This window comes from Silurus aristotelis (genome assembly GCF_946808225.1).
Source record: "Silurus aristotelis genome assembly, chromosome: 26".
In the NCBI taxonomy this organism is placed as follows: domain Eukaryota; kingdom Metazoa; phylum Chordata; class Actinopteri; order Siluriformes; family Siluridae; genus Silurus; species Silurus aristotelis.
Genome location: NC_139599.1, coordinates 184,878 through 204,877, shown reverse-complemented (window position 1 = coordinate 204,877; position 20,000 = coordinate 184,878). Strand labels below are relative to the sequence as shown.

The 20,000-nt window shown below is 46.7% G+C and overlaps 2 protein-coding genes across 2 annotated transcripts in view; both read left to right on the top strand.

The window, feature by feature from the left end:
• The window catches only part of gabarapa (GABA(A) receptor-associated protein a), a 2,442-nt gene extending 101 nt beyond the window's left edge, over positions 1-2,341 (top strand). Inside the window, exons 1-4 of the mRNA XM_083530636.1 lie at positions 1-143; positions 487-565; positions 1,389-1,507; positions 1,642-2,341. The exon at positions 1-143 is cut by the window's left edge and continues 101 nt beyond it. Coding sequence (XP_083386762.1) covers positions 54-143; positions 487-565; positions 1,389-1,507; positions 1,642-1,713 — 360 coding nt within the window. The 5' untranslated portion in view covers positions 1-53 and the 3' untranslated portion in view covers positions 1,714-2,341. The remainder of the gene's footprint in view (positions 144-486; positions 566-1,388; positions 1,508-1,641) is intronic.
• Positions 2,342-3,772: 1,431 nt separating this feature from the next.
• The window catches only part of gps2 (G protein pathway suppressor 2), an 18,866-nt gene continuing 2,638 nt past the window's right edge, over positions 3,773-20,000 (top strand). Inside the window, exons 1-6 of the mRNA XM_083530595.1 lie at positions 3,773-5,072; positions 11,362-11,479; positions 12,478-12,587; positions 12,969-13,081; positions 19,092-19,171; positions 19,811-19,890. Coding sequence (XP_083386721.1) covers positions 11,386-11,479; positions 12,478-12,587; positions 12,969-13,081; positions 19,092-19,171; positions 19,811-19,890 — 477 coding nt within the window. The 5' untranslated portion in view covers positions 3,773-5,072; positions 11,362-11,385. The remainder of the gene's footprint in view (positions 5,073-11,361; positions 11,480-12,477; positions 12,588-12,968; positions 13,082-19,091; positions 19,172-19,810; positions 19,891-20,000) is intronic.

Here is a 20,000-nt window from a genome sequence, read left to right as displayed (position 1 = left end):
AGACCCGCGCTGTTATCACCCGGAGACTGCAGTGTCCCGGAAACCACTCCGCCATGAAGTTCATGTATAAAGAAGAACATCCGTTTGAGAAGAGAAGATCTGAGGGAGAGAAGATCAGGAAGAAATACCCGGACAGAGTGCCTGTGAGTGTACACACTGTTAGCCTAGCCTAGCCTAGCCTAGCCGAGTGACAATGACAGCGCGGAAATCCGAGTCAGAACAACACCACACTGATCACATTCTCCCTCCTGAAGGTTCTGATTCGGAGAAATGTGTGTCCTTGTACAATCTGAGTTTCACACCAGCACTCAGACCCACATCTACTACACACTATAGCGGAACTGTACAGGAACCGGGTGCTGGGGTCCAGCTGTGGTGTGAGATGTTTGAAGGAATCCCATTCTCTGTCTTTATTTACTGTGGAGTTTATTAGTGAATCTCTCTCCGTGTGTGTGTGTGTGTGTGTGTGTGTGTGTTGTCTCCTAGGTGATTGTTGAGAAAGCTCCCAAAGCCCGGATAGGAGACCTGGACAAGAAGAAGTACCTGGTTCCCTCAGACCTGACAGGTGAGAAGAAACCCCTCCATTGGACCTGCGGCATCTACAGGAATATTTAAAACGTTTAACGAGGCGTAATGCGATTAAACAGAGGTTTTTAAAGACCAAACTCTGTAAACTCATTAATCATTTTAATGAGATGTTTATTGTTTTGGAGACAAGGTGAGGGAGGTGAGATTGAGATGGTTTGGACATGTGCAGAGGAGGGACATGGGGTATATCAGTAGGAGAATGCTGAGGATGGAGACACCAGGTAGGAGGAATAGAGGAAGACCAAGGAGGAGGTTTATGGATGTGGTGAAGGAAGACATGCAGGTAGATGGTGTAAAAGAGGCAGATGTAGAGGACAGGGGGGAATGGAGACGATGTGGAGACCATTAACGAGAGCAGCTGGAAGAAGAAGAAGTAGTAGAAGTACAGACCAGCAGTTTGGTCTTTAAAAAAATAAATAAAAGTTTTATCACATGAAGCTTCTCCTCAGATCTCTGTTACTATTCTGCTCTTCTGCTTGTCTTTACACAGTTTATTATATGTTTACTGAGATCTGATCACGTGATCAGTAACACCTGTACAGGATGTTGGCTCAGGTTCTGCTGCTCTGTGATTGAATGAAACCTTACACACTTATAAATTATTCATGAAGGGGGCGGGGCTAACCAAATCCAAATTTTTGATTGATCCCAGAGGGAAAAGATCCTTAATAAGATTCTGTGTGTGATAGAATTTGTATCAGCAGTAAAAATCTGACTTTTCTGCCATAATAGTTCTTAACCACGATGTAGCTGGTCCTGTTTCATTCTAAGACACTGTGTGTGTGTGTGTGTTCGTTCAGTGGGTCAGTTTTACTTCCTGATCCGGAAAAGGATTCACCTGAGAGCAGAAGATGCACTTTTCTTCTTCGTCAACAATGTCATTCCTCCCACATCAGCTACCATGGGCCTGCTCTATCAGGTGTGTACACACACTCACACGTCTACAATTATACATATAAATCTTGAGTGTGTTATGTTTGGTTTGTATTATATCTTGTGTGTGTGTGTGTGTGTGTGTGTGTGTGTGTGTGTGTGTGTGTGTGTGTGTTACAGGAGCATCATGAGGAAGACTTTTTCCTGTACATCGCCTACAGTGATGAGAGTGTGTATGGAGGGGGTGTGTAGCCTCCGGCCTCGTCCCAATCCTCTGTTAACTCAATAATAAATAAACAGTAGTCCAGCTGAGTGTGTCACAGGCACTTCCACTTCCTGCTCTCACTTCTGCAGTGTTTGTACATTATTCACACACACACACACACACACACACACACACACACACACACTTTTATTCCCCTTGTGTTGGACCTGATGAGATGTTTGTAAAGGTGTGAATATTTTAGGTGTTTGCAGTTCATTGCTGTTTGTTTGCATAAGAGTGTTAAGACGCTGTGATATTGTGGTTCTGTGTTCTGAAGACCAGGTCACTCTGTTTTTTCTATTTCACTCTGTTTCTGATGATGTCTCTATAAACACAGTGGGGACAAATCTCTGTCATTCTTTTGTCAAAATTCTCAGTGAAACACTTGACCGGGCCGAGCTCACACTCCTCACTCAGGGCTCTGATCCGACACACTGCTGTAAATCCACATGTTTGAGTGAATATTCTGCATTTGAACAGAATGAAACTGTTAATCTGAGATTTATTACACACACATGCACACAGATGTGAATGTGTTTTAATCCCACGCTGATTCTGTAGGTTATAATGATATTATTAATGAACACGTTGATAATAAATGTATAATTTAGTGCAGTGGTCGTGTATTTGGTACCTGGACCTTCAGTGAGGACGTACTGGACTTAATCCAGCTCTTAATACATCATCACATCACAATTATAGAAACCATCAATACAATACAAACACACAATATAACAACACGTGCATTACAGAGAGACGTTTCACATCTGGAGCTAAAAAAACATTTTACTAAAACATCAACCCAGTTACACTCCAAACCTCCACACTACAACCACAACTGTGCACCTACAACATCTGGAGCAAAAACATAAAAATGTAAATAAAACACAACCTACTCACCAGAGATGCAGACTCATAATGTGCAGCGCCCCCCAGAGGCCGTAATCCAGTGGTACCGCTCGTATTCACTGGGCTGGAAGTGGAGAACAAACCCTACAAAGGCTGAAATCTGATTGAACAAAAAATCTAACATCCACATACACGGACTGGAAGCGGTGCAGCCGCGAGACACGATATGAAATAAAAAGAATAAACTGTTGGGAATAAATTAATGCAGTTTTATATAATAAATATTAGAATGTAGGTTGTGACTGTGATCAGTGCTTCTGATAGTGAGTGATTTAGACAGTGAGAAAGTTTTACTGGCCCTCGTCACTACTCGATCCGTACAGGCAACGCGATTGGTTCTGCGCATGTGCGAAATGATGTCACTTCCTGTCTGAAGCATAAATTTGTTCCCTCCCTCCCTTCCTAACCCCTCACACACTCCCTCCCTAACCCCCTCGCCTCCCTCCCTACCTAACCCCCCCCCTCCCTCCCTTCCTTCCTAACCCCTCACACACTCCCTCCCTAACCCCCTCGCCTCCCTCCCTACCTAACCCCCCCCCCTCCCTCCCTTCCTTCCTAACCCCTCACACACTCCCTCCCTAACCCGTCTCGCCCCCCCTCCCTCCCTTCCTAACCCCCTCACACGCTCCCTCCCTAACCCCGTCCCGCCCTCCCTCCCTAACCCCTGCTCCCTCCCTACCTAACCCCCCCCCCCTCCCTTCCTAACCCCTCACACACTCCCTCCCTAACCCCCTCGCCTCCCTCCCTCCCTAACCCCCCCCCCTCCCTCCCTACCTAACCCCCCCCTCCCTCCCTTCCTTCCTAACCCCTCACACACTCCCTCCCTAACCCGTCTCGCCCCCCCTCCCTCCCTTCCTAACCCCCTCACACGCTCCCTCCCTAACCCCGTCCCGCCCTCCCTCCCTAACCCCCTCGCCTCCCTCCCTCCCTAACCCCCCCCCCTCCCTTCCTAACCCCTCACACACTCCCTCCCTAACCCCGTCTCGCCCCCCCTCCCTCCCTTCCTAACCCCCTCACACGCTCCCTCCCTAACCCCGTCCCGCCCTCCCTCCCTAATCCCTCGCCCCCCCCTTCCTGCCTAACCCCCTCACCCCCTCCCTAACCCCCTCACCCCCTCCCTTCCTAAACCCCTCACACGCTCCCTCCCTCCCTAACCCCTCGCCGCCCCTTCCTGCCTATCCCCCTCACCCCCTCCCTCCCTCCCTAACCCCCTTACTCCCTAACCCCCTCACTCCCTTCCTAACCCCCTCACACGCTCCCTCCCTCCCTAGCCCCCTCGCCCCCCTCCCTCCCTCCATGTATATGTACTCTATTAATGTAACAGCTTTCTAGTTTTACTTCACCCACAGTGACTTAATACAGCAAAGACGTTGAAATTATTTCAGTAGAACCTCATCATATTCTTTGAGGCAAAACTTCAAGCTGGAAACAGTATGATATCCCTGGACCTCGTGTTTTCATAATAGATTTAGAACAACATTTTTCGCATGCACAAAAAACATTTACTTCTGTGCATGTTTCCAATAGAGCTCTTTCTCAGTTCATTAGTGGAGGAGAGCAAATAAAAGAACTTCCAGGCAGAAAATGCACTGGATCCACATCTTCATCTTTCAAGGTGGGAACAACATGTAGGTCCACAATGTGAACATTTTCCCCTTATAGAATGAACATTGTAAGTTCTGAAATATGCATGCATCAAAATATTTATTTTTAAAGAAGATATAATAGTATTAAAATACATTTCTTTGGGCAGCTTCTTCCAAAATCTTGAGAACATTTCTGATCTGAAATGAACTGCAGAACGATCACATCCTTGTGAAAGCTGCTTTGTGTAACAATATGCATTATACAGGAATTTGTGTTTTCTTGTGTAGCAGACTAACACATTACACATACACACATTAGAATCCATGAACTGGTTTAAAGCCAGGCTCCAGAACTTCTCGTGCTTCACCATCAGTTCTCCTGGTGGACGATTTAACACGAACTTTAACTATAAATAAAGAACGTTTAATATGATTTATTAATAGTTACGAATTAAATATGCAAAGAATAAACAGAATGTTTATCAGCTCATCTTGAACAGGGCTCAAGTCCTTCTTCCACTTGACACCTGAAGAAGCTTATGGATGATGATCTCTGGAATAACAGTAGAAGAACCTCTCGGTCTGATGATGCACAATTAAGTTACACAACAGAAATAACAAACACAAATGCAATACGTTTCTACAGAGATTTATTCATTATTTAATCATATTTTTTGTGCTGTGCGCGTGTCCGAGACGCCGTGGGGGCGCGTCCTGGGCGGAAGTGCGTCATCTGAAGTCTGCGTTATGTTTGTTTGGGTTCCGGTGTAAGGCGGAAGCGCTCCGGGTGTCGCTCTGCGTCCGGATTCATCATCAGAGACACACAGAGTCCAACTTCACCCCGAGACAAAGTACTGCTCCTGTCTGTCTGTGAAATTATGAGGGTGTCTGTGTGAGAGTGTGTGTGTATATAAAAGAGTGATGGTGTGTGACAGTGTGTGTCTGTGTAAAGTGTGAGGTTGTGTACCTGTGTGAGAGTTTGATGTGCGTATGTCTGTCTGAGAGTGTGATGGGGTGTGTGTGTGTGTGTGTGTGTGTGTGTGTGTGTGTGTGTGTGTGTGTGTGTGTGTGTGTGTGTGTGAGTGTGTGAGTGTGAGAGAGAGTGTGTGTATAAAAAAATGATGGTGTGGGCGAGTGTGTGTCTGTGTAAAGTGTGATTGTGTGGGTAGGTGTGTGTCTGTGTGAGAGTGTGATGGTGTGGGCGAGTGTGTGTCTGTGTGAGAGTGTGATGGTGTGGGTAAGTGTGTGTCTGTGTGAGAGTGTGATGGTGTGGGCGAGTGTGTGTCTGTGTGAGAGTGTGATGGTGTGGGCGAGTGTGTGTCTGTGTGAGAGTGTGATGGTGTGGGCGAGTGTGTGTCTGTGTGAGAGTGTGATGGTGTGGGCGAGTGTGTGTCTGTGTGAGAGTGTGATGGTGTGGGCGAGTGTGTGTCTGTGTGAGAGTGTGATGGTGTGGGCAAATGTGTGTCTGTGTGAGAGTGTGATGGTGTGGGCGAGTGTGTGTCTGTGTGAGAGTGTGATGGTGTGGGCTAGTGTGTGTCTGTGTGAGAGTGTGATGGTGTGTGTCTGTGTGAGAGTGTGATGGTGTGTGTCTGTGTGAGAGTGTGATGGTGTGTGTCTGTGATGGTGTGTGTCTGTGTGAGAGTGTGATGGTGTGGGCGAGTGTGTGTCTGTGTGAGAGTGTGATGGTGTGGGCGAGTGTGTGTCTGTGTAAGAGTGTGATGGTGTGTGTCTGTGTGAGAGTGTGATGGTGTGGGCGAGTGTGTGTCTGTGTGAGAGTGTGATGGTGTGGGCGAGTGTGTGTCTGTGTGAGAGTGTGATGGTGTGGGCGAATGTGTGTCTGTGAGAGTGATGGTGTGGGTAAGTGTGTGTCTGTGTGAGAGTGTGATGGTGTGGGCGAGTGTGTGTCTGTGTGAGAGTGTGATGGTGTGGGCGAGTGTGTGTCTGTGTGAGAGTGTGATGGTGTGGGCGAGTGTGTGTCTGTGTGAGAGTGTGATGGTGTGGGCGAATGTGTGTCTGTGTGAGAGTGTGATGGTGTGGGCGAGTGTGAGTCTGTGTGAGAGTGTGATGGTGTGTGTCTGTGTGAGAGTGTGATGGTGTGTGTCTGTGATGGTGTGTGAGAGTGTGATGGTGTGGGCGAGTGTGTGTCTGTGTGAGAGTGTGATGGTGTGGGCGAGTGTGTGTCTGTGTGAGAGTGTGATGGTGTGGGCGAGTGTGTGTCTGTGTGAGAGTGTGATGGTGTGGGCGAGTGTGTGTCTGTGTGAGAGTGTGATGGTGTGGGCGAATGTGTGTCTGTGTGAGAGTGTGATGGTGTGGGCGAGTGTGTGTCTGTGTGAGAGTGTGATGGTGTGGGCGAGTGTGTGTCTGTGTGAGAGTGTGATGGTGTGGGCAAATGTGTGTCTGTGTGAGAGTGTGATGGTGTGGGCGAGTGTGTGTCTGTGTGAGAGTGTGATGGTGTGTGTCTGTGTGAGAGTGTGATGGTGTGTGTCTGTGTGAGAGTGTGATGGTGTGTGTCTGTGATGGTGTGTGTCTGTGTGAGAGTGTGATGGTGTGGGCGAGTGTGTGTCTGTGTAAGAGTGTGATGGTGTGTGTCTGTGTGAGAGTGTGATGGTGTGGGCGAGTGTGTGTCTGTGTGAGAGTGTGATGGTGTGGGCGAATGTGTGTCTGTGAGAGTGATGGTGTGGGTAAGTGTGTGTCTGTGTGAGAGTGTGATGGTGTGGGCGAGTGTGTGTCTGTGTGAGAGTGTGATGGTGTGGGCGAGTGTGTGTCTGTGTGAGAGTGTGATGGTGTGGGCGAGTGTGTGTCTGTGTGAGAGTGTGATGGTGTGGGCGAATGTGTGTCTGTGTGAGAGTGTGATGGTGTGTGTCTGTGTGAGAGTGTGATGGTGTGTGTCTGTGTGTGTCTGTGATGGTGTGTGAGAGTGTGATGGTGTGGGCGAGTGTGTGTCTGTGTGAGAGTGTGATGGTGTGGGCGAGTGTGTGTCTGTGTGAGAGTGTGATGGTGTGGGCGAGTGTGTGTCTGTGTGAGAGTGTGATGGTGTGGGCGAGTGTGTGTCTGTGTGAGAGTGTGATGGTGTGGGCGAGTGTGTGTCTGTGTAAAAGTGTGATGGTGTGGGCGAATGTGTGTCTGTGTGAGAGTGTGATGGTGTGTGTCTGTGTGAGAGTGTGATGGTGTGTGTCTGTGTGTGTCTGTGATGGTGTGTGAGAGTGTGATGGTGTGGGCGAGTGTGTGTCTGTGTGAGAGTGTGATGGTGTGGGCGAGTGTGTGTCTGTGTGAGAGTGTGATGGTGTGGGCGAGTGTGTGTCTGTGTGAGAGTGTGATGGTGTGGGTGAGTGTGTGTCTGTGTGAGAGTGTGATGGTGTGGGCGAGTGTGTGTCTGTGTGAGAGTGTGATGGTGTGGGCGAGTGTGTGTCTGTGTGAGAGTGTGATGGTGTGTGTCTGTGTGAGAGTGTGATGGTGTGTGTCTGTGTGTGTCTGTGATGGTGTGTGAGAGTGTGATGGTGTGGGCGAGTGTGTGTCTGTGTGAGAGTGTGATGGTGTGGGCGAGTGTGTGTCTGTGTGAGAGTGTGATGGTGTGGGCGAGTGTGTGTCTGTGTGAGAGTGTGATGGTGTGGGCGAGTGTGTGTCTGTGTGAGAGTGTGATGGTGTGTGTCTGTGTGTGTCTGTGTGAGAGTGTAATGGTGTGGGCGAGTGTGTGTCTGTGTGAGAGTGTGATGGTGTGGGCGAGTGTGTGTCTGTGTGAGAGTGTGATGGTGTGGGCGAGTGTGTGTCTGTGTGAGAGTGTGATGGTGTGGGCAAATGTGTGTCTGTGTGAGAGTGTGATGGTGTGGGCGAGTGTGTGTCTGTGTGAGAGTGTGATGGTGTGGGCGAGTGTGTGTCTGTGTGAGAGTGTGATGGTGTGTGTCTGTGTGAAAGTGTGATGGTGTGTGTCTGTGTGAGAGTGTGATGGTGTGTGTCTGTGTGTGTCTGTGATGGTGTGTGTCTGTGTGAGAGTGTGATGGTGTGGGCGAGTGTGTGTCTGTGTAAGAGTGTGATGGTGTGTGTCTGTGTGAGAGTGTGATGGTGAGGGCGAGTGTGTGTCTGTGTGAGAGTGTGATGGTGTGTGTCTGTGTGTGTCTGTGATGGTGTGTAAGTGTGATGGTGTTTGTGTGAGTGAGAGTGTGTGATGTGTGTGTCTGTGTGAGAGAGTGATGGTGTGGGCGAGTGTGTGTCTGTGTGAGAGTGTGATGGTGTGGGCGAGTGTGTATCTGTGTGAGAGTGTGATGGTGTGTGTTTGTGTGAGAGTGTGATGGTGTGTGTTTGTGTGAGAGTGTGATGGTGTGGACGAGTGTGTGTCTGTGTGAGAGTGTGATGGTGTGGACGAGTGTGTGTCTGTGTGTGTCTGTGATGGTGTGTGAGTGTGATGATGTTTGTGTGAGTGAGAGTATGTGATGGTGAGTGTGTGTCTGTGTGAGAGTGTGATGGTGTGGGCGAGTGTGATGGTGTGTGTCTGTGTGAGTGTGTGATGGTGTGTGTAAGTGTGTGTCTGTGTGAGTGTGATGGTGTGGGCGAGTGTGTGTCTGTGTGAGAGTGTGATGGTGTGGGCGAGTGTTTGTCTGTGTGAGAGTGTGATGGTGTGTGTCTGTGTGAGTGTGTGATGGTGTGGGCGAGTGTGTGTCTGTGTGAGAGTGTGATGGTGTGTGTCTGTGTGAGAGTGTGATGGTGTGGGCGAGTGTGTGTCTGTGTGAGAGTGTGATGGTGTGTGTCTGTGTGAGAGTGTGATGGTGTGGGTAAGTGTGTGTCTGTGATGGTGTGTGAGTGTGATGGTGTTTGTGTGAGTGAGAGTGTGTGATGGTGTGTGTCTGTGTGAGAGTGTGATGGTGTGTGTGTCAGTGTGTGTCTGTGTGAGAGTGTGTTTGTGTGAGAGTGTGATGGTGTGGGCGAGTGTGTGTCTGTGTGAGAGTGTGATGGTGTGTGAGTGTGATGGTGTGTGTGTCAGTGTGAAAGTGTGATGGTGTGTGTTTGTGTGAAAGTGTGATGGTGTGGGCGAGTGTGTGTCTGTGTGAGAGTGTGATGGTGTGTGAGTGTGATGGTGTCTGTCTGAGAGTGTGATGGTGTGTGTGTCAGTGTGTGTCTGTGTGAGAGTGTGATGGTGTGTGAGTGTGATGGTGTCTGTGTGAGAGTGTGATGGTGTGTGTGTCATTGTGTGTCTGTGTGAGAGTGTGATGGTGTGGGCAAATGTGTGTCTGTGTGAGAGTGTGATGGTGTGGGCGAGTGTGTGTCTGTGTGAGAGTGTGATGGTGTGTGTCTGTGTGAGAGTGTGATGGTGTGTGTCTGTGTGTGTCTGTGATGGTGTGTGTCTGTGTGAGAGTGTGATGGTGTGGGCGAGTGTGTGTCTGTGTGAGAGTGTGATGGTGTGGGCGAGTGTGTGTCTGTGTGAGAGTGTGATGGTGTGGGCGAGTGTGTGTCTGTGTGATGGTGTGATGGTGTGGGCGAGTGTGTGTCTGTGTGAGAGTGTGATGGTGTGTGTCTGTGTGAGAGTGTGATGGTGTGTGTCTGTGTGTGTCTGTGATGGTGTGTGTCTGTGTGTGAGTGTGATGGTGTGTGTCTGTGTGTGTCTGTGATGGTGTGTGTCTGTGTGAGAGTGTGATGGTGAGGGCGAGTGTGTGTCTGTGTGAGAGTGTGATGGTGTGTGTCTGTGTGAGAGTGTGATGGTGTGTGTCTGTGTGTCTGTGATGGTGTGTAAGTGTGATGGTGTTTGTGTGAGTGAAAGTGTGTGATGTGTGTGTCTGTGTGAGAGTGTGATGGTGTGGGCGAGTGTGTGTCTGTGTGAGAGTGTGATGGTGTGGGCGAGTGTGTATCTGTGTGAGAGTGTGATGGTGTGTGTCTGTGTGAGAGTGTGATGGTGTGGACGAGTGTGTGTCTGTGTGAGAGTGTGATGGTGTGGACGAGTGTGTGTCTGTGTGAGAGTGTGATGGTGTGGACGAGTGTGTGTCTGTGTGTGTCTGTGATGGTGTGTGAGTGTGATGATGTTTGTGTGAGTGAGAGTATGTGATGGTGAGTGTGTGTCTGTGTGAGAGTGTGTGAGAGTGTGATGGTGTGGGCGAGTGTGATTGTGTGTGTGTGTGTGAGAGTGTGATGGTGTGTGTAAGTGTGTGTCTGTGTGAGTGTGATGGTGTGGGCAAGTGTGTGTCTGTGTGAGAGTGTGATGGTGTGGGCGAGTGTTTGTCTGTGTGAGAGTGTGATGGTGTGGGCGAGTGTGTGTCTGTGTGAGAGTGTGATGGTGTGTGTCTGTGTGAGAGTGTGATGGTGTGGGCGAGTGTGTGTCTGTGTGAGAGTGTGATGGTGTGGGCGAGTGTGTGTCTGTGTGAGAGTGTGATGGTGTGTGTCTGTGTGAGAGTGTGATGGTGTGGGCGAGTGTGTGTCTGTGTGAGAGTGTGATGGTGTGTGTCTGTGTGAGAGTGTGATGGTGTGGGTAAGTGTGTGTCTGTGATGGTGTGTGAGTGTGATGGTGTTTGTGTGAGTGAGAGTGTGTGATGGTGTGTGTCTGTGTGAGAGTGTGATGGTCTGTGTTAGTGTGTGTCTGTGTGAGAGTGTGTTTGTGTGAGACTGTGATGGTGTGGGCGAGTGTGTGTCTGTGTGAGAGTGTGATGGTGTGTGAGTGTGATGGTGTGTGTGTCTGTGTGAGAGTGTGATGGTGTGGGCGAGTGTGTGTCTGTGTGAGAGTGTGATGGTGTGTGAGTGTGATGGTGTCTGTCTGAGAGTGTGATGGTGTGTGTGTCAGTGTGTGTCTGTGTGAGAGTGTGATGGTGTGTGAGTGTGATGGTGTCTGTGTGAGAGTGTGATGGTGTGTGTGTCAGTGTGTGTCTGTGTGAGAGTGTGATGGTGTGTGAGTGTGATGGTGTGTGTGTCTGTGTGAGAGTGTGATGGTGTATGTTTGTGTGAGAGTGTGATGGTGTGGGCGAGTGTGTGTCTGTGTGAGAGTGTGATGGTGCGTGTGTCTGTGTGAGAGTGTGATGGTGTGTGTTTGTGTGAAAGTGTGATGGTGTGGGCGAGTGTGTGTCTGTGTGAGAGTGTGATAGTGTGAGAGTGTGATGGTGTGTGTGTCAGTGTGTGTCTATGTGAGAGTGTGATGGTCTCCTCTCTCTCTCTCCCTCCCTTCAGCTGGCCCGGCCGATACCCCCAATCATGCCCGCCCTGTTGGAGAGGCCCAAGCTGTCAAATGCAATGGCACGCGCTCTACACAAACACATTATGAGGGAGAGAGAGAGGAAACGACAGGGTGAGTCAACACACACACACACACACACACACACCCTTAAACTGTTACACACGCTCGCACACCCTCATACACATGCACACATCCCCACACTCACTTACACTCACTCATATACACACCCTCACACTCTCTCTCTCTCATACACACGCACACCCTCACACTCTTTCTTTCACACACACACACACACACACACACACACACACACACACACACACACACACACCCTTAAACTGTTACACACGCTCGCACACCCTCATACACATGCACACATCCCCACACTCACTCACACTCACTCATATACACACCCTTACACTCTCTCTCTCTCTCATACACACACACCCTCACACTCTCTCTCTCTCATACACACACACACCCTCACACTCTTTCTTTCACACACACACACACACACCCTCACACACTCTCTCACTCACACACACACCCTCACACACTCTCTCACTCACACACTCACACACACACCCACACACACACCCTTAAACTGTTACACACACTCGCACACCCTCATACACATGCACACATCCCCACACTCACTTACATTCACTCATATACACACCCTCACACTCTCTCTCTCACACACACACACACACCCTCACACTCTTTCTTTTACACACACACACACACACACCCTCACACTCACTCTCTCACACACACACACCCTCACACTCTTTCTTTCTCACACACACACACACACACACACACACACACACACACACACCCTCACACTCTCTCTCTCACACACACACCCTCACACTCTCTCTCTCTCTTTCACACACACACACACACACACACACACCCTCAAACTGTTACACACACTCGCACACCCTCATACACATGCACACATCCCCACACTCACTTACACTCACTCATATACACACCCTCACACTCTCTCTCACACACACACACCCTCACACTCTCTCTCACACACACCCTCACACTCTCTCACACTCACTTTTGTGTGTGTGTGTGTGTGTGTGTGTGTTTAGAGGAGGAAGAGGTGGATAAAATGATGGAGCAGAAGCTGAAAGAGGAAGAGGAGAGGAAGAGAAAGAAGGAGATGGAGGAAAGGATGTCTTTAGAGGAAACCAAAGAGCAGGTGAGTAACACACAACCATAAACCACCTCCACCTACACACCACCTCCACCTCCACACCACCTCCACACGTACATACCACCTCCACCTCCACACCTCCACACCACCTTTACCTACACTCCACCTCCACACCACCACACCACCTACACACCACCTCCACACCACCCACACCTCCACACCACCCACACCTCCACCTTCACACCACCTCCACACCACCCACACCTCCACCTTTACACCACCTCCACACCTCCACCTACACACCACCTCCACACCTTCACCTACACACCACCACCACCTACACATCACCTCCACCTACACATTACCTCCATGACCTCCACACCTCCTCCACCTACTCAACTCTCTCTCCTGCTCTCTGGTTGTTAGATATTGAAGATGGGGGAGAAGCTGCAGGGTTTGCAGGAGGAGAAACACCAACTGTTTCTGCAACTGAAAAAAGTTCTGCATGAGGAGGAGAAACGGCGGAGAAAAGAGCAGAGGTGCACACAAACACACACACAGACTCTCACACACAACTTACACACACTTACTTACTCACAGATACACACTCACACACCCATTTACTCACTTATAGATACACACTCACACACACACTTACTCACGCATAGATACACACTCACACACACACACATTTACTCACTCATAGATACACACTCACACACACACACACTTACTCACTCATAGATACAAACTCACACACACACTTACTCACTCATAGATACACACTCACCCACACTTACTCACTCATAGATACACACTCACCCACACTTACTCACTCATAGATACACACTCACACACACACTTACTCACTCATAGATACACACTCACACACACACTTACTCACTCATAGATACACACTCACCCACACTTACTCACTCATAGATACAAACTCACACACACACTTACTCACTCATAGATACACACTCACCCACACTTACTCACTCATAGATACACACTCACACACACACTTACTCACTCATAGATACTCACTCATAGATACACACTCACACACACACTTACTCACTCATAGATACACACTCACACACACACTTAATCACTTATAGATACACACTCACACACTTACTCACTCATAGATACACACTCACACACACACTTACTTACTCATAGATACACACTCACACACACACTTACTCACTCATAGATACACACTCACACACACACACACTTACTCATAGATACACACTCACACACACACTTACTCACTCATAGATACACACTCACACACACACTTACTCACTCATAGATACACACTCACACACACACTTACTCACTCATAGATACACACTCACCCACACTTACTCACTCATAGATACACACTCACCCACACTTACTCACTCATAGATACACACTCACCCACACTTACTCACTCATAGATACACACTCACACACACACTTACTCACTCATAGATACACACTCACACACACACACACTTACTCACTCATAGATACACACTCACACACACACACACTTACTCACTCATAGATACACACTCACACACACACACTTACTCACTCATAGATACACACTCACACACACACTTACTCACTTATAGATAAACACTCACACACTTACTCACTCATAGATACACACTCACACACACACTTACTCACTTATAGATACACACTCACCCACACTTACTCACTCAGATACACACTCACACACACACTTACTCACTCATAGATACACACTCACCCACACACTTACTCACTTATAGATACACACTCACACACACACTTACTCACTTATAGATACACACTCACCCACACTTACTCACTCATAGATACACACTCACACACACACTTACTCACTCATAGATACACACTCACCCACACTTACTCACTCATAGATACACACTCACCCACACTTACTCACTCATAGATACACACTCACCCACACTTACTCACTCATAGATACACACTCACCCACACTTACTCACTCATAGATACACACTCACCCACACTTACTCACTCATAGATACACACTCACCCACACTTACTCACTCATAGATACACACTCACCCACACTTACTCACTCATAGATACACACTCACACACACACTTACTCACTCATAGATACACACTCACACACACACACTTACTCACTTATAGATACACACTCACACACACACACTTACTCACTCATAGATACACACTCACACACACACTTACTCACTTATAGATAAACACTCACACACTTACTCACTCATAGATACACACTCACACACACACACTTACTCACTTATAGATACACACTCACCCACACTTACTCACTCATAGATACACACTCACACACACACACTTACTCACTCATAGATACACACTCACACACACACACTTACTCACTTATAGATACACACACACACACACACTTACTCACTCATAGATACACACTCACACACACACTTACTCACTTATAGATAAACACTCACACACTTACTCACTCATAGATACACACTCACACACACACACTTACTCACTTATAGATACACACTCACCCACACTTACTCACTCATAGATACACACTCACACACACACTTACTCATTCATAGATACACACTCACCCACACACTTACTCACTTATAGATACACACTCACACACACACTTATTCACTTATAGATAAACACTCACACACTTACTCACTCATAGATACACACTCACACACACACTTACTCACTCATAGATACACACTCACCCACACACTTACTCACTTATAGATACACACTCACACACACACTTACTCACTTATAGATACACACTCACCCACACTTACTCACTCATAGATACACACTCACACACACACTTACTCACTCATAGATACACACTCACCCACACTTACTCACTCATAGATACACACTCACCCACACTTACTCACTCATAGATACACACTCACCCACACTTACTCACTCATAGATACACACTCACCCACACTTACTCACTCATAGATACACACTCACCCACACTTACTCACTCATAGATACACACTCACCCACACTTACTCACTCATAGATACACACTCACCCACACTTACTCACTCATAGATACACACTCACCCACACTTACTCACTCATAGATACACATTCACCCACACTTACTCACTCATAGATACACACTCACACACACACTTACTCACTCATAGATACACACTCACACACACACACTTACTCACTTATAGATACACACTCACACACACACACTTACTCACTCATAGATACACACTCACACACACACTTACTCACTTATAGATAAACACTCACACACTTACTCACTCATAGATACACACTCACACACACACACTTACTCACTTATAGATACACACTCACCCACACTTACTCACTCATAGATACACACTCACACACACACTTACTCATTCATAGATACACACTCACCCACACACTTACTCACTTATAGATACACACTCACACACACACTTATTCACTTATAGATAAACACTCACACACTTACTCACTCATAGATACACACTCACACACACACTTACTCACTTATAGATACACACTCACCCACACTTACTCACTCATAGATACACACTCACACACACACTTACTCACTCATAGATACACACTCACACACACACTTACTCACTTATAGATACACACTCACACACACACTTACTCACTTATAGATACACACTCACACACTTACTCACTCATAGATACACACTCACACACACACTTACTCACTCATAGATACACACACACTTACTCACTCATAGATACACACTCACACACACACTTACTCACTCATAGATACACACTCACCCACACTTACTCACTCATAGATACACACTCACCCACACTTACTCACTCATAGATACACACTCACCCACACTTACTCACTCATAGATACACACTCACACACACACTTACTCACTCATAGATACACACTCACACACACACTTACTCACTCATAGATACACACTCACACACACACTTACTCACTCATAGATACACACTCACACACACACACACTTACTCACTTATAGATACACACTCACACACACACACTTACTCACTCATAGATACACACTCACACACACACTTACTCACTCATAGATAAACACTCACACACTTACTCACTCATAGATACACACTCACACACACACTTACTCACTTATAGATACACACTCACCCACACTTACTCACTCATAGATACACACTCACACACACACACACTTACTCATAGATACACACTCACACACACACTTACTCACTTATAGATACACACTCACACACACACTTACTCACTTATAGATACACACTCACACACTTACTCACTCATAGATACACACTTACACACACACTTACTCACTCATAGATACACACTCACACACACACTTACTCACTCATAGATACACACTCACACACACACTTACTCACTCATAGATACACACTCACACACACACTTACTCACTCATAGATACACACTCACACACACACTTACTCACTCATAGATACACACACACTCACTCATAGATACACACACACTCACACACACTTACTCACTCTTAGATACACACTCACACACACTTACTCACTCTTAGATACACACTCACACACACTTACTCACTCTTAGATACACACTCACACACACTTACTCACTCATAGATACACACTCACACACACTCACACACACTTACTCATAGATACACACTCACACACACTCACACACACTTACTCACTCATAGCTACACACTCACACACACTTACTCACTCATAGATACACACTCACACACACGTACTCACTTATAGATACACACTCACACACACTTACTCACACACATTTACTCACTCAAAGATACACACTCACACACACTTACTCAATCATAGATACACACTCACACACACTTACTCACTCATAGATACACACTCACACACTTACTCACTCATAGATACACACTCACCCACACTTACTCACTCATAGATACACACTCACACACATTTACTCACTCATAGATACACACTCACACACACACTTACTCACTCATAGATACACACTCACCCACACTCACACACACTTACTCATAGATACACACTCACACACACTCACACACACTTACTCAATCATAGATATACACTCACACACACCTACTCAATCATAGATACACACTCACACACACTCACTCATAGATACACACTCACACACTTACTCACTCATAGATACACACTCACACACACTTACTCACTCATAGATACACACTCACACACACTTACTCACTCATAGATACACACTCACACACACTTACTCACTCATAGATACACACTCACACACACTTACTCACTCATAGATACACACTCACACACACTTACTCACTCATAGATACACACACACACTTACTCACTCATAGATACACACTCACACACACTTACTCACTCATAGATACACACTCACACACACTTACTCACTCATAGATACACACTCACACACACTTACTCACTCATAGATACACACTCACACACACACTTACTCACTCATAGATACACACTCACACACACACTTACTCACTCATAGATACACACTCACACACACACTTACTCACTCATAGATACACACTCACACACACACTTACTCACTCATAGATACACACTCACACACACACACTTACTCACTCATAGATACACACTCACACACACACACTTACTCACTCATAGATACACACTCACACACACACACTTACTCACTCATAGATACACACTCACACACACTTATTCACTCATAGATACACACTCACACACACACTTACTCACTCATAGATACACACTCACACACACACTTACTCACTTATAGATACACACTCACACACACACTTACTCACTCATAGATACACACTCACACACACACTTACTCACTCATAGATACACACTCACACACACACTTACTCACTCATAGATACACACTCACACACACACTTACTCACTCATAGATACACACTCACCCACACACATTTACTCACTCATAGATACACACTCACACACACTTACTCATAGATACACACTCACACACACTCACACACACTTACTCAATCATAGATACACACTCACACACACTCACTCATAGATACACACTCACACACTTACTCACTCATAGATTCACACTCACACACTTACTCACTCATAGATACACACTCACACACACTTACTCACTCATAGATACACACTCACACACACTTACTCACTCATAGATACACACTCACACACACTTACTCACTCATAGATACACACTCACACACACTTACTCACTCATAGATACACACTCACACACACTTACTCACTCATAGATACACACTCACACACAGATATACACATGATTACAGATGTTATATATGTACCATAGCTTCAATAATTACATTATTATGTGTAACAAATTTTTATCTAAATAGAGTGTGTGTGTGTGTGTGTGTGTGTGTGTGTGTGTGTGTGTGTGTGTGTGTGTGTGTGTGTGTGTTCTTACAGTGACATGACTACACTGACTTCTGCTACATATCAGCCCAACATGGCCATCCACTCGGGACAGCACCTTCTCAGCATGCAGCGTGAGTCTCTCTCTCTCACACACACACACACACACACACTTTACACATGCACACACACTCACTACACATGCACACACACACTCTACACACACACACTTTACACAGGCAGACACACACACTCAATCTACACGTGTGCACACTCTTACACACAAAAACACACACACTTTACACATGCACACACTCACACAAAAAAACACACTCTACACACACTTTACACATGCGTACTCACACTCTCACACTCTACACAGACACTTTACACATGCACACACAGACACACACTCTCAATACACATGCGCACACACTCACTACACATGCGCACACACTTTACACATGCACGCACGCACGCACACACACACACTTCAAACACACTTTACACATGCACACACACACACACTTTACACATGCACACACACTCACTACTCATGCGCACACGCACACGCACACACATATACACACCCACCTTTTGATCAGAAGTACAACTTCTTATCCACTGAGCTTCCACTTCCATCTCCCACACAGAGACTCACACACATGCACACACTTTACACAAACAAATTGGCAGTTTTAATAATTGTCTTCACTATATCTTCTCTCTTTCTCTCTCTCTCTCTCTCTCTCTCTCTCTCTCTCTCTCTGTAGAGGGGTCTGTCTCTCATGCTCGCTCTGCAGTTCTGTTAGGAGAGCGCAACAAGCAGCTTTTCCAGCCTCCTGTCATTTCTGTAAGTTACATGCACATGCACACACGCACGCACGCGCACACACACACACACACACACACACAGTCTCACTTTTCCATTACAATCATGACCTTTAAGAATTTTCTCTCTTT